General features: G+C 37.9%; 1 protein-coding gene across 1 annotated transcript in view; it reads right to left on the bottom strand.

Annotated features, from left to right (window-relative positions):
* Positions 1-16,946, bottom strand: part of LOC114049445 (nuclear pore membrane glycoprotein 210-like) — a 126,725-nt gene that overhangs the window by 87,946 nt on the left and 21,833 nt on the right. The window contains exons 10-11 of the mRNA XM_027870703.1: positions 14,755-14,892; positions 14,122-14,277 (exon numbers count right to left, since the gene is read on the bottom strand). Coding sequence (XP_027726504.1) covers positions 14,122-14,277; positions 14,755-14,892 — 294 coding nt within the window. The remainder of the gene's footprint in view (positions 1-14,121; positions 14,278-14,754; positions 14,893-16,946) is intronic.

The raw sequence follows: 16,946 nt of genomic DNA, 5'->3' as shown, positions 1-16,946 counted from the left end.
GTATGCACATTTTCATAGCCCTTTGGGCATAGTTCCAAATTGCTCTCCAAAATGGCAATCGTTTTTTCTCAATCCTCATCCTTTAGACCTCTCTGCAGCCTCTGACACTGCTGGTCAGTCTCTTCTCCTTGATACTCTGGATTTTCATGATACCATTCTCTCCTGGTACTCTTACCTGTCTGACCACTCCTCAGTCTCCTTTGCTGGATCTCCATCCAGGTCACACATGTTAACCAAGAGTGCTCTTTCCTTCTCCCTCTATACTATTTCACTTGGTGATCTCATCAGCTCCCATATATTCAATTATTTCTATGCTAATGATTCTTGGATCTATTTGTCTAGTCCTAACCTCTCTGTTAACCTCCAATCTAAAATCTCCAACTGCCTTTCAGACATCTCAAAATGGACATCTTGCAACATCTTAAATTCAACATATCTAAAATGGATTCATTATCTTTTCCCCAAGACTTTTCCCCCCTTCCTATAATTTCCCTATTACTGCTGAGGGCTGAACCAGTCTCCTAGTCACCCAGGCTAAGAGCCAAGGTGTCATCTTCTACTCCTCACTCTCTCTCACCGCCCACATGCTGTCAGTGGCCAAGTTCTGCCATTTCTACCTTTATAACATTTCTCACATATATCCCCTTTCTCCTCTGACACTGCCACTACACTGCTACAAGACCTCATCCTCTTAGATGGACCTTGGATCATGCCAAGTGCCTGACTGGTTGGTCTGCCCACCGCAAGTCTCTCTCCATTCCAGTCCCTCTTACACTCAGCTTTCAAAGAGCTCTTCAACTTCTGCCTCCCAACTCAACAGACTACAGTGTCTCCCTGTCACATCCAGGATCAAATATAAAATCCTCCCTTCAGCATTCAAAGCCCTTCATAATCCAGCCCTTTTCCAATACCCTTTCAAACCTTCTTTATACCCCACCCCCAAGTACTCCAATCCAGTTACACTGGCCTCTTTGATGCTCCTTGAACAAGATGGTCCATTTCCTGACTGCAAGCATTCTCACTAGCTGTCTCTTATGCATGAAATGCTCTCCACCCTTTCTTTATCTATCTCCTTGGCTTCCTTTCCTTCAATAAAATCCCATCCACAGGAAGCTTTTCACAATCCTTCTTAATCCTAGTGCCTTCCCTCTGTTCATTATTCCCAATTTATACCGAATATAGGTTATTTGCCCAATTATTTACATGCTGTCTGCCCCAGGAGATTGTGAACTCCTCAAAGGCATGAACTGTCTTTTACCTTTCTTTGTATCCCTAGTGCTTTTCATAATGCCTGGCACATAGCAGGAACGTAATGTTTATTGACTGACAAACCATTTTGTGTGAATTGTAGATTGAACCCCAGATATATTTTTTAATTTTTCAATTAATTAATTAATTTTTAGTTTTCAACATTCGCTTTTTTAAGATTTTGAGTTCTAAATTTCCCCCCTCCTCCCCAAGACAGCATACAATTTGATATAGGCTATACATGCACGATCATATTAAACATATTTCCACATGAGTCATGTTGTGAAAGAAGAATCAGAGCAAAAGGGAAAAACAAGAAAGAAAAAGCAAAACAAAAAAAAAGAGAGAGAAAATAGTATGCTTCAATCTGCATTCAGACTCCATATTTCTTTCTCAGGATGTGGATAGCATTTTCCATCATGAGTCTTTTGGAATTGTCTTAGATCATTGCATTGCTGAGAAGAGCTAAGTCTAATAAAGTCTTCCATTGCATGATTACGGTATACAATGTTTTCCTGTTCTCCTGGTTCTGTTCACTTCACTCAGCATCAGTTTGTACAAGCCTTTCCAGGTTTTTCTGAAATCCACCTGTTTACGATTTCTTATGGAACAATAGTTTTCTATTACATTCATATACCACAACTTGTTCAGTCATTTCTCAATTGATAGGCATCCCCTCAATTTCCAATTCTTTGCCACCACACAAAGAGCTGCTTTAAGTATTTTTGTACATGTGGATCCTTTTCCCATATTTATGATCTGTTTGGGATACAGACCTAGTAGTGGTATTGCTGGATCAAAGGATATGCAGTTTTAGAGCCCTTTGGGCATAGTTCCAAATTGCTCTCCAGAATGGCTGGATCAGTTCACAACTCCACCAACAATGCATTAGTGTTCCAATTTTTCCACGTCTTCTCCAACATTTATTATTTTCCTGTTTTGTCATGTTAGCCAATTTCATAGGTGTGATGTGGTACCTCAGATTTGTTTTAGTTTGCATTTCTCTAGTCAATAATGATTTAGAGCATTTTTTCTTTTTCTCTTCTTTCTTTCTTTCTTTTTTTCTGGTGAGGCAATTGGGTTTAAGTGACTTACCCAGAGTCACACCGCTAGTGAGTGTTATGTGCCTGAGGCCAGATTTGAACTCAGGTTCTCCTTACTCCAGGGTTGGAGCTCTATCTACTGTGGCACCCAACTGTCCCCTTTTTAAAAATTTTTTTTTAGCAAGGCAATTAGGTTTAAGTGACTTGCCCTGGGTCACACAGCTAGAAAGTGTCAAGTGTCTGGTCTGAGATTGGATTTGAACTCAGGTCCTTCTGACTCCAGGGCCAGTGCTCTATCCACTGTGCCAATTAGCTGCCCCAGTATTTTTTCATATGACCATAGATAGCTTTAATTTCTTCAAATGAAAACTGCCTGTTCATATCCTTTGACCATTTGTCAACTGGGGAATGACTTGTATTCTTATAAACTTGACTCAGTTCTCTATGTATTTTAGAAATGAGGGGTTTATCAGAGACACTGCCTGTAAAAACTGTTTCCCAACTTTTTGCTTCCCTTCTAATCTTAGTTGTATTGGCTTTGTTTGTGCAAAACTTTTTTAATTTAATGTAATCAGAATTATCCATTTTGCATTTCATAATGTTCTCTATCTCGTTTGGTCATAAATTCTTCCCTTCTCCATAGACCTGACAGGTAAACTATTCCTTGCTCTCCTAATTTGTTTACAGTTTCACCCTTTATGTCTAAATCATGTACCCATGTTGACCTTATGTTGGCATACAATATAAGACGTTGGTCTACGCCTAGTTTCTGCCATACTGTTTTCCAGCCATCCCAGCAGTTTTTGTGAAATAGTGAGTTCTTAACACAGAAGCTGGATTCTCTGGGTTTATTAAATAGTAGATTACCACAGTCATTGACTACCGTGTCTTGTGTACCTAACCTATTGTACTGATCCACCTGTGTGTGTGTGTGTGTGTGTATATATATATATGTGGCTAGGCAATGGGGTTGAATAATTTGCCCAGGTCACACAGCTAGTAAGTGCCAAATGTCTGAGGCCAGATTTGAACTCAGGTCCTCCTGACTCCAGGGCCAGTACTCTATCCACTGTATCATCTAGCTATCCCCCACCATTCTATTTCTTAACCAGTATCAACTAGTTCTGATGATTGCTGCTTCATAATACAGTTTTAGATCTGGTATGGTTAGACCATCTTCCCTTGCATTTCTTTTCATTAATTTCCTTGGTATTCTGGACCTTTTGTTCTTCCAGATGAACTCTGTTATTTTTTCTAGTTCTATAAAATAATTTTTGGCAGTTTGATTGGTATGGCACTGAATAAGTAAATTAATTTAGGTAGAATTGTCATTTTTATTATATAGCTTGGCCTACCTACGAGCAACTGATATTTTTCCAATAATTTAGATCTGATTTTATTTGTTTGAAAAGCGTTTTGTAATTGTATTCATATGGTTCCTGGTTTGTTTTGGTAGGTAGACTCCCAAATATTTTATATTGTCTACAGTTACTTTAAATGGAATTTTTCTTTTTATCTCTTGCTGCTGGGCTTTGTTAGTAATATAGAGAAATGCTGATGATTTATGTGGATCCCCAGATAATTTATAGATTTTATAGTTACTGGAATGGAATTTCCCTTTCTATATTGGCTCCTGGATTTTGTTATTATTTAGAAATGTTGTTGTTTTATTCCTGAATGATTAACATACTTTCACTCCATTATACCCATCCCATCCCAGTGATTCTGAACCACTGGTTGCCACTGTTCAAATTCCATTCTCCACCCTTCACTGACCACTCCCTCATTCTCACCCTCCTCAACCTAATCCTCCCCAACCTCCTACTCTAAAGCTACCTAACTCTTACACTGTGCTCTCTGGAATGCCTGCTCCAGGTAGTATATAGGTAATAAACTGGACATCGTCTGCAACCTTTTCTATTATCATTCCTTCTATCTTCTTATATTTACTGAGATCTGGCCCCCTCCTGGTGACATGGCTTACTTATCCTAGTGTTTCCAAGCACTAGTTGCATTTTTATTCTCATTTTACTTTTACTTAAACTCACTGGTTGTGGTCGGGGAATTGTGATATTCCTTGTTCACCACCGCTACTCCCAGGTTCTTCCTCTACACCATTGCACCATAACCTCTCTTCCTTTGAGTTTCATTCAAACCACATTTATCACCAACCTGGATTCTGACAGACACTGTCCACAGGCCTCCAGGACATTCTCCTTTCTTCTTAAATGAGTTCAGCTCTTGACTCTCATTCTTTCTCTCCTGTCCAACTCCTGCCCAGTTACTAGGGAAGTTCCATATTTAGATTGATACTTCCTCAAATACCCTAACATCGAAATTCTTCAACTTAATCATTTCCTATGACCTCTTCCTCCATGCTACCACAGCTACACACATTTTCCCATCACCCACAGGTGTTCTGTATCCACATGCATGAACTCTGAAAGTTCTTCTTCTGATTATCAGCTGTTGTCATTCTATCTCCTCCTCTGCCTTGCAATTCCAATGCAATTCCTTGTCCTCACTGCAATCTCCAATCCCTTCAGCCCTTCAGTTCTTTCTCAGGCCATTACCTCTGCACTGGCTACACTCTCTTCCTTTCCACATCTTGACCCCTTGGTGAATCAGTTTAACTCTCTACCACCTTCTTTTTGAGTCCTTTGCCCCTTTTCTTTTCTTTTTTTTTGGCAAGATGATCAGGGTTAAGTGACTTGCCCAAGGTCACACAGCTAGTAAGTGTCAAGTGTCTGAGGCCAGACTTGAACTCAAGTCCTCCTAACTCCAGGGTCAGTGCTCTATCCACTGTGCCACCTAACTGCCCCACTTGCCCCTTTTCTTATCAAGGATCTTGCCCTTCTAAACCCCAGCCTTGGATTATTCCCATCCTTTACTGATTTCACTCCTATGCATGTGCTGCCGAACAAATTTGGAGAAAAATAACAAAACTGTGCTGATTAGTGTAAGGGGGCAGACTATTCCATCCACTATGCCAGATGTAAGGGGGTAGATCTATTCTGCCCTAATTATGCCAACTATAGGGTGGCATACCCTCTGACAGAGAATACTGAGATACCAAAGAGAGAGGGACTCATCCCAGCTTGGTTATTAAGAGGTTTTATTAGGGTTAATTAGGTTAATTGGATTGTTTAAGGGGGTCTTCTCACAAGAGGTCAGTTGTCCTGGGCAGTAACAGGACAAAGTAACATCATGTATCCCTGTGCCAACCAGACCAGGTCAGGTATTAGACAGAAACAGAACAAAGAAGGCATAGTTGCAGGATGGCCCAGGGTCACATGCAAGTTTCCTCATGGGATATCTGGAGCTTCTTTTGCAGTTGACATTTATTCAAGGTAGCTTAGATTTTTCTGTGGAGTCATAGGTCACATGCCCCTTCTGGCCTACCCCTGTACAACTGGGTCCACAAATTTATATTACAAAATCTCAGCTGGGTCCTAACTGTAGTAAGGTGATCCTTTTATAACAATTCCCACTCACCACAACGGTTAAAAGTTACTTGAGAAAACCATCTACACTAGGTGCCTTTGCTTCCTTTCTTTTCACCATCTTCTTAACTCTCTAATCTGGCTTTCAACCTCATCATCCAACCGAAACTATTCTCCCCAAAATTATGAATGGTCTCTTAACTGCCTAATCTAATGACCTTTCTCAATTCTCATGCTTCCTGACCCCTCTACAGCTTCTTTCTCCTCCCATTAGGTATTTGTGATGCTTCTCCTTGTTCTCCTTCCACCTTCTGGACCACTCTTCTATTTCCTTTGCTGGATTTTCATCTAGCTCATGCCTGCTACAACAGAGGGACCCCAAGGCTCTATCCTAGGTTTTCTTCCATTCTCCCTCTATACTATTTTCCTTGGTGATGTCACCACCTTCCATGGATTCAATTATCATCTCTATTGCAGACAATTCCCAGTTTACTTATCCAGCCTTAACCTGTCTCCTGACCTCCAGCCTCATGTCTCCAGCTGCTTATTATATGCCTCAAACTAGATGTCCTGCAGACATCTTGAAACTCCTCATGTCTAAAACTGAACTCATTATTTTTTGCCCCAAATCTTCCCCTATTCCTAACTTCCCTATTACATATTGAGGATACCACCCCCCCCACAATCACCCAGATTCTCAACTTAGGTGTCATTCCGACTCCTCAATCTCTCTCATCCCACATATCCAATCTGTTGTCAAGTCCTGTCAATTCTATCTTCACAACAGCTCTCATGTATGCCCCTTTCTCTCTTTCAACACTGCAACCTGGCGCAGACCCTCATCACCCCCTGCTTGACTACTCCAATAGGCTTTTAGTTGGTCTCTCTGCCTCAAATGTCTCTCCACTCATCTGTCAAACTGTCCTTCCTAAAGTACAGGTCTAACTATGTCACTCCTTTATTAAATAATCTCCAGTGGCTCCCTATTACCTCCAAGATCAAATATAAAATCTTTTGCCTGGCATTTAAAGTCCTTTATAAGCTAGTCCCCTCCTACCTTTCCAGTCTTATTAAACCTGCTGTTGGTCAGTTAGTTGTGTCTGACTCTTTGTGACCTGGTATGGATTTTCTTGGCAACAATACTGGAGTGGTTTACCGTTTCCTTCTCAAATGGACTTAAGGCAAACAGAGGTTAAATCACTTGCCTAGGACCACAAAGCTACTGAGTGTCTGGGGCCAAATTCCAATGTGGATCTTCCTGACTCCTGGCCCAGTGCTCTATCAATTGAGCCACTTAGCTGCCTCTCAAAAAAACCTTATTAAAACTTACTGCCTAATTAAATCTACTCCACCATAAATACTTTGTGATCCAGTGACACTGGCCTCATTGTTTCAAGGAGGGGACTGTCAGTCACAAGACACTGACATATCTTTCACTGGCTGTCCCCATGCGTGGAATTCTCTCCCTTCTCACCTCCATCTCTGGCTTCTCTACTTCCTTCAAGTCCCAGTTAAAATCCCACCTTGCGCAAGAAGCCTTTCCTGACTCCTCTTAATGCTAGTGCCTTTCCTTGTTTATTACTTCCAATTTGTTCCATATGTATCTAGTCTGTACACAACTGTATGCATCTTCCCTATCAGACTGTGAGCTCCTTGAGGGTAGGCACTGTTTTTTTTTTCTTTCTTTGTATCTCTAGTGTCGGTGCCTGGCACACAGTAGGTGCCTAGTTAATGCTTGCTGACTGGTATTCAGCAGAGTGAGGTCTGGCAGGGATAATGAGGCTAGCAAGGAGCAGATACAGATAGAATAGCATTATGACATTACAAGAAGATAGCGATGGTCCCAGTGTCAAAGTGAGGAGTTATTCCTCCTTACACGTTCCCCTGTTTATTCTCTTTTCACCAATGACGTGTGTATTTGTAGGAGAGGGCACCCCAAGTTTATGAGGAAAAGGTTTTGTTGCTACTTGTCCCCTTACGACACTTCCTTAAAGGCTTTTGCTTTGGAATGCTTGTGCCTTCTCGCTGATTAGATGGGGGATTATTGACTTATGGTTTCATGGGATGAAGACTGCACAGAGTATCTTAAACCACAAGTAGCCATTCTCTGGCATGTGCCCTTGCAACCTGGGGGAGAGGGTGCCACCAGGTGCTACATGACTTTTTAAATGTTTATTGAACAATTCCAAACCTTTTTCTAGAATGGTTGAACCACTTAACAAGCTCTCCTACTAGTGAATTAGTAAGCCTACCTCCAAACAGCAACTTCAACTCCGAATTTTTCCAGAGACTTTTTCTTGATTTTCCCAATCAATGGATAAAACTAAAGGGACAATTAATGAATCCTGTTTAAATAGTTCTGTTCATGTATGCTGTAAATCTAGCTTTCACATTGATTTTATGAAAAAACAAAAACATCTTGTCCCAAACCTGACATACTATCTAGCTCAAGCACCATGTTCTGCTGGAGACTTTTCCTCATCCACTGAATTGCTAGTGCTTTCCCTTTAAGGTTACCCTGTATTTATTTTATATGCATCTTGAAAATACCTATACCTAGTGTAGAGGCACCACTCAGCAAGGGCTCATAAGGGGCTAGCAACTCATACTGCCTGTCCTGTACTCAGCCACTGCAATCTATGAAGGTTTATTGGAGGGGAGGCTGATCTCTAATATAGGGGGATTAGGCTCATTCTTGCACTCACTGGCTTGCCAACAAAGCCCAGCCCCGGCATTCCAGAGACTATGTTAATTGCACTAAAAGTTATGGCTCATGTTTGGGTCTCCCTAAGAGGGGAAAGTGAAAGAGACACCCACTGTACTATATATGTGAGGCATGGGATGGGATTATTTTCCTACACAAAAAATCAATTTAAGTCTAGAAGAATCACAACATACATTGAGAAAGATTTAAACAGGATTGCAACTTAATTTATCACTATGGTTTTCATCTGCTAGGAGGGTATTATTTCAGCCTCACAAAAGCATAAAACATTGGGGACAGGGTCTAGCTGAGAGCACACAGGGCATGGAACATTCCAGTGCCTAAACAAAGGGTCTGAAAAAAGGTTGAGATGTGGTAGCGGGGCAGAAAGAGATCCCAGGGAATCCCTAGACCAAAGCTTGGTGAAGGAAAAGTACCACCTGGCAGCCCTGCTGCCTACCACCCAGTTCTGGATCCCAGATCCAGGGAGGACACAATCATGGGCCCTAGTTATGTGGTGGCTCTGATCCCAGAAACAGAGCAGCGACACCTCTAGCTTTGCTCCCAGTATAGAAGTTGGCAGTGGAATAACCAGAGCAGGAACCCCAAACCAAAGGGGAGCTGGCATTTAAATTACTCTGAATCTACAGAGCCTCCCAACAGGCTAATAGTGATGGAGGCCAGCAGCAGTCTACTGAAACTCCCAACCAAAAATAAAATGACAGACCCAAACCTGGGTCAGGAACTTGCAGCTCTCGGACCAGGAGGGCAATGAACACAACTCACACCAGTTTAGGAGAACTGAAAGCTTGCAGGCCCATAGACTGAGCTGTGAAAACAGGAGAAAGACATAAAAAGGTAGATGCTCACGCCAAACATCCTCCCCACCCCTCCAGCACTCACATGAAGTCCAATGTCAAGAAGCAGACTAGAAGAAAAGTAAATAAAAAAAGAATCTGGCCACAAAGAGCTCCTATGGTAAAAGGGAAGCTCAAGACATAAACACAGAAGAGGAGAATAACATAAAATATCTCTAAGCAAATATTCAAAATAAAATGCAGCTTGGAAACAGGTAAAAATAATTCCTAAAAAGAGTTTTTTTTAAAAAAAGCTGAAAAATTATTTAGAAAACTGAAAGAACAGAGGAAAAAAATAAAAAAAGGAGAGCTAGGGAAAAAAGATATGAAAAGACACCTAACAGTCTAGAAAAAGAGGTACAAAATCTGACTAAAGAAACTAGCTCCTTGAAAATTAGAATTGGCCAAATGAAAACTAAAAGGTCTATTAGACATTAAGAAATAATTAAACAAAGTCAAAAGACTGAAAAAAATAATACTGAATGGGAAGAGAAAAGAATATACTTATTCTCAGCTATGCATAGGTCCTTCACAAAAACTGACCATGTATTAAAGATCATAAAAAACTCACAAACAAATGTAGAAAAACAGAAATATTAAATACATCCTTTACCGACCACAATGCAATAAATATTACATTCAATAAACGGCCTTTGAAGCAATGATTAAATTACCTAGAAACTAAATAACTTAATCCTAAAGAATGGGTGGGTAAAAAAAAAAAAACAACACAGAAAGAATCAGTACTTTCACTAAAGGTAATGATAATAATGATACTACATACCAAAATTTGTAGGATACAGGCAAAGTAGTACTTAGGGGAAAATTTATATCTCAAACTCTTTCATCAACCGAAGAGAGAAACAGTAAATCAAAGAACTGGACGTGCAACTAAAAGAAATAGAAAACCAACAGATTGAAAGCCTCTAATTAAACATCAAAACAGAAATCGTGAAAATCAAAGGCAAGATGAACAAAACTAAAAGTAAAGTAAAAGCCATTGAATTAATAAACTTAGGAGCTAGTTTAAAAACACACATACATACAACAATAAAAGAAAAGCTATTAGCTAATTTGATTTTTAAAAAGAAGAAAGTCAAATTGCCAGTGTCAAAAATGAAAAAAGATGGTATACGAATGTAATGGAATACTACTGTGCTACAAGAAACAATAAGCAAGTAGACTTCAGAAAAACCTGGAAAGACTTGTATGGATTGATGCTGAGTGAAGTGAGCAGAATCAGGAGAACACTGTACACAGTAACAGCCCCATTGTGTGATGACTAATTTTGATAGACTTAGCTCTTCTCAGCAATACAAAGGTCTAAGACAGCTCCAAAAGACTCATAATGGAAAATGCTACCCACATCCAGAGAAAGAACTATGGAGTCTGAATGCAGATCAAAGCATACTATTTGCCTTTTTTTGTTTCTTCTTTCTCATGGTTCCTCCCATCAGTTCTAATTCTTCTTTACAACCTTAGTAATTTGAAAATATGTTTAATATGAATGTATATGTAGAGCTTATAACAGACTGCATGCCATCTTAGGGAAGGAGGGGGAGAAAATTTAAAACTCAAAATCTTATGGAAGTGAATGCTAAAAACTAAAAATAAATAAATGAAAAAGGATGAATTAATAACCAATGAAGAAATAAAAGCACTTTTATTAAAAAACCTATTTTGCCTAACTATATGCCAATAAAACTAGCAAACCAAATGAAATGAATGAATATGTATAAAAATATAAATTGTCCAGACTAACAGGAAATAGAATCTTTAAATAATCCTTTCTTACAAAAAGAAACCAAACAATCTATAAATGAACTCTCTAAGAAAAAAAAAGGATCAGATGGATTTACAATTGAATTCTGCCAAACATTTAAAGTACAATTCCAATATACTATGTAAACTGTTTGAAAAAAATTGGTAAAGAAGGGATTCTACCAAATTCTTTCTATGATCTAAATATGGTTTGATATCTAAACCAGTTAAAGTTAAAACAGGGAAGGAAAACTATAGTCCAATTTCCTTAATGAATATTAATGCAAAATTTTATGTAAAATATTAACAAGGAAGACTATAGCAATATATCACAAAGATCATGCATTGTGACCAGGCTAGATTTATAATAGGAATGCAGAGGTTCAATATTAAACATAAACCATGAACATAATTGACCATATTAATAACAAAAAAACAACAAAAATCATGTGATTTTGATGCAGAAAAGGCTTTTGACAATCTATAATATTCATTCCTGTTAAAAATATTAGAAATCATAGGAATAAACGGAGCTTTCCCTAAAAACGACATGTCTATCTAAAACCACGAGCTAGCATTATCTATAATGGTTGAAACTTTTTCAATAAGATCAGGAATGAAGTAAGGATGTCCATTATCACCATTATTATTTAATACTGTACAAGAAGTGATAGCTATCTCCATAGGACAAATAAAAGAAATTACAGGAAGACGCATAGGCAAAAAAGAAACAAAATTATCATTTTTTCTGCAAATGATATGAGTTTATTTAAAGAACCCTAGAGAATCAACCAAAAAATTAACTGAAAAAATGAACTTCAGCAAAACTGTGTAAAAGAAACCCACAAAGACCATCAGTATTTTAGTATTTCTGTAAAATCCAGCAGGAAGAGATAGAAAGAAATTCCATTTGAAATAACTATAGACAGTATAAAATACTTGGGAGACTGCTAGCTCAGACACACAGAAACACATTAACTACACAAATAAAGTCGGCTCTAAATAATTTGAGAAATATTAACTGCTCATGGGTAGGCTAAGCCAACATAACAAAATGACAACACTACCCAAATTATTTTACTCATTTGTAGCATGCCAAACTACCAAAAGATTACTTTAAAGAAATAGAAAAAATAATAACAAAATTAATCTGGAGGAACAAAAAGTCAAGAATATCAAGGAAATAATTTTTTTTAAATGGGAGGGAAGGGGGCCTAGCAATACCTGCTATACTACAAAGTCATAATCATCCAAATAATTTGGTACTAAGTAAGAAATAGAGAGGTTTCTTAGTGGAACAGACCAGGTATACAACATACAGAAGCAAATGAGTACAGTAACCCAGTGTTTGATAAACTCAAAGATCCCTGGCACTGGGGCAAGAACTCACTATCTGAAAAGACTGTTGAGAGGGGCAGCAAGGTGGCGCTGTGGATAAAGTACTGGCCCTGAAGTCAGGAGGACCTGAGTTCAAATCCGGCCTCAGATACATAACACTTACTAGTTGTGTAACTTAACCCCACTGCCTAGCCAAAAAAAAAAAAAAAAAAAAAAAAAAAAAAAAGACTGTTGGGAAAACTGGAAAATAGTCTGGCACAAACTAAGTATAGACCAATATCTCACACCATATATCAAGACATGCTCCAAATGGGTATGTGATTTAGGATTTAGATATGAAGAGTGATATCATAAGTAAATTAATTAAAGAAGCATAGAAGAAATTACCTGTCAGATTTATGGCTAGGGCAAGAGTATATGGCCAAACAAGTTTTAGGGAGGTTTACAGAAGGGAAAATGGACAATTTTGATTACATAAAAAGTTTTTGCACAAACAAAACCAATGCAGCTAAAATTAGAAGAGAAGCAGGAAATTGGGACAAAATTTTTGCAGCAAGTTTTTTCTGACACAGGTTTCATTTCTAAGACATATAGGGAACTGAGTCAAATCTATAAGAATAAGTCATTACCCATCTGATAAATGGGTAAAAAGATAGGAACAGAAAGTTTTCAGAAGAAGAAATTCAAGTGATCATAAACCATAGGAAAAATTGCTTTAAATCATTAATAATTAAAGAAATGCAGATTAAAACAATTTTGAGATACCTGGATACCACTTCACATCCATTAGACTGGCTAAGTTGACAAACATGGGAAATGATAAATGCTAGAGGGGCTATGAGAAAACAGATACACTAATACATTGTGGTAGAACTGTAAACTGGTTCAACAATTCTGGAAATCAATTTGGAACTATACCAAAAAAGCTATTAAACAGTATATACTCTTTGACCCAGCAATACCACTACTAGTTCTATATCTCTTTGGGAAGAAAGAAGAAAAGCACCCATATGTACAAAAATATTTATAGTTACTTTTTTGTGGTGTCAAAGAACAGGAAATGGAGGGGTTGCCCATCAACTGGGGAATGACTTAACAAGTTATGATATATGAATGTGTAGAATACTATTGTGCTATTGTGCTTTTTTTTTTTTTGGAAGGGGGAAGGAGGGACATGGCTAATGCATAAATATTCTGGAAGACTATACATAATTGTAATGAGTTTTGTTTTTCTTGACTTCTTAGTGGGTGGAGGAAGAAAGAGGGAGAGAACTTGGAACTGAAAATAAAATAAAACTGAATTTAAGAAATTAAAAGGAGAAAAAGAAAAGGAATATTAGTCTTATTTCAATTCTGAAAAGGAGAAAACTTCTCTCAGCAGCTAATCTTTGTGGTAAGCATGTCACATCCAGTAACATAAAAATCTGACAATCACAATCTACAAGGAGCTGACATAAATTTACAAGAAAAATATCCATTCATCAAAGGATAAATAGTCAAAGCTAATCAACCAATAGTTCTTGAAGCCCCAATTCATAGCCCCAGGGAGGTTTAGTTAATAACAAAAATAACAGCAACAACAAAACTAATTTTTTGAAAAGAAAATGTATAGTCAAAAATTAATTTAAGCCTATGCTCAAAACTTCTAGTCAGGAAATATTTGGAGCTGGAAGTCTAAACTCAAGTAGGAGTCACTCCAGGGCAAATGGGGAAAGGGATAGACTTGCCTTTATTTCTCTATAACGGAAGGGATTTTGTACATCTCTGGCCTGAACAATACTGTTGCCTTTGATTTGGCCTGCAGTCACCACTCCCTTTATGGTCACCATTGCCACTGTTTCATTGGAAGAGGTCCAGGTAAAGTTGCCACTACCACCTTCTACCTATAAGGAAGCATACTGAAAAAGTTTATTATCTCAAGAATAAATTCATGTGACGATTAAGAGCAAAACTGGGTTGGTGAAATAAAGAAAATAATAGAGACCTTCAGGAGCTTGTGAGATCACGGTAAAGAAATCGCTAGATAATAATAGAGATGGCAAGAATAATGTTCAAAGAAAAAAATGGCAATATTTGATTTTGAAAGTTAGAACAGACAAAAAAATATATAAAAGGAACAGTCTGACATGAAGGTACAGGAGGCTTGGGCAGAAGGAGAAGACGCAATGAGATAGAAGAAAACTCATCATCTGTTATATGTTCCAAGAACACAGTTAAGTAGGCATCAATAGCTGAGCCCTATTAGGATATTAGAGAAATCAAGAAAATTGCACATTTAATAAGCAGTTTCAATAATGTTTGTTAATACAGGAATTCATTCATCCTTTTGTAATTTCTTAGGTAACAACAGTACACAATACCTGCACTTTGTAACGATAGACCATTTCCATGGGATGGTGAGGAAATGCTAAAAAGGTGGGCGTCAGCTTAATTGGAAAGTAAATCTTCACTTCTTGCTGGTGGCTAATTTGATCCTCTAAGTGATGGAGAACATCATCCTACAAGAGGATGTGGAAAGTTATATAAGGGCTGTCACCATGATAGACATTTACATTCAGAGTCAACAATCTACATATACTAACAGAAACATAAGTAGCAATAGATATACCTGGGGTCAAGAGCTCAAAATACATACTCATATAAGTTTTGTAATTCATGATGTAAAAATAATACATGAAGGAAAATTAGGAGAATTCAGTTGAAAAGGAAGAATTACTTACCATGGTTCATGCATGGGTGTGGTTAACAACTTGCCCATCAAGTAGCTAACTAGGTGCTAAGTTCAATTGTTTCAGTGCTATTGGAGGGGTGGGAAGAAGTGATGTCAACATGTAGTTTCACCAATTTTACAAATGCAGAATTTTAAAAAATCACTATTGTAAATTTTGTGTCTTCTCTAAGTTCAGTGTCCAGGTTGCTCTGTTCTACGTAGAGTTCTGTTTGCTAACAAGTTGGGTGACCCTATTTTGACTAGATTATAAACTTCTTAAAAGCAGAGATTGTACATGTCTTATTTGATTTTTGTACTTCACCATGCACTTTAGGCATTTTAAAATGTTACTGAATTAGATTTAAAAAGTAATTTCTAGAAAGTAATTTGGCTGAAGAAAAAGTATTCTTACTAATAAAAAAATATTCAGCTGCTACACTTCCATACACAGGTAAGGTTAAGCAGAGACCTAATGAAATTGCTTTGTTGACTTAGAAGGAATGAAAATTAATGTCTACTGCAAAAATGGGAGTCCAAAGGAACAGGTACTGCTACATTAGTAAGGCCCAGACCCATGTGCAACTTGTAGTAGCAGGTGTGGCATTTTCATTATTTTTGTATTCTAAGTCATTTGGCACCTAAATCAACATCCCGAATCTTTCTTCTGCATTTGGCAGAACTTTTGAACCCAACACCCAATTCTACTGACCTCGATTAGTCATCCATAGCACCAGGTACCCTGTCAGTAAAAATTAAATAAATATCCTTAAAATTTTTAATAGTGGATATATTAATAGGAGCTTAGAGAGGCAGTTATGATAAATAGAATGTTGTAAGACCTGGATTTGTTTCTATGTCCTGTTTCTGTGATATGTAGCCATGGGCAAGTCACTTAACCTCTGAGTGTTCCATGCAACTGTTTATGAATATAAGTTATAGATGTAGCAGCTGGTTGGTAATGGGTAAAGTAATGGACTTGGGGTTAAGGGGATCTGAAATCAAATCCTGCCTCAGATACTTACTAGCTATGTGACCCCAGGAAACTCACCCTCTTAAAGCGTCAGTTTCCTCATCTGTAAAATGAGGATAATAATAGCACCTACTTTGCAGATGTGAGGATCAAATGAGATAATGTGTAAAATGCTTTATAAACTTTCATGTACTATATAAATGTGAACAATTGTTATTACGTATAGCAGATTACACTGATGAAGAATTTCCTCATAGGGAGTTCCCTATGAAACAATGAAAGTATATGTCCATATGAAAAAACTAGAATTAATCTAAACTGAGCTTACAGTTGATTAAAGATTCAGGTTCCCCAAGACAGCTAATCAGTTATTCATGCATTTTCTTTATCTTATTACTAGGTTTTAATGAATATAAACAAGGTGATTATAGCAAGCAGTTAAGGAACCATTTCAACCAGAATCAGTCTGGTTCTTTTGTAAAATAACAAGGAAACTACACTAAAAACAACCTCAAGAGAAAGCAGAGTGGGATAGAGACAACATGGCCAGTGAGGGGGAAAAAACAACTAGATGTGTAATCAGAGGACCTAGTCAAATTAAGTTCTATATATCCTATTCTGTGGCTGCATGTGGCCTTCTAGGTCCTCGGGTGTGGCCTTTTGACTGACTCCAAGTTTTAAATTCCCCACCCCTGGGACCTAGAGCAAGCCTAGGTCACAAAGATAGTAAGTAGCGGAACTGGACTTTGCTTCAGTTTCTTCATGTGTAAGATGACGGGGTTGTGAAAAGACTTATATGAACTGATGCTGAGTGAAATGAGCAGAACCAGCAGAACATTGTAAACAGTAACAGCCACATTATGGGATGACTG

Source organism: Vombatus ursinus, unplaced genomic scaffold (genome assembly GCF_900497805.2).
Source record: "Vombatus ursinus unplaced genomic scaffold, bare-nosed wombat genome assembly UNPS02014798.1, whole genome shotgun sequence".
Classification (NCBI taxonomy): domain Eukaryota; kingdom Metazoa; phylum Chordata; class Mammalia; order Diprotodontia; family Vombatidae; genus Vombatus; species Vombatus ursinus.
The sequence above is the reverse complement of the archived record's forward strand: the minus strand, read 5'-3'. Positions and strand labels throughout refer to the sequence as shown.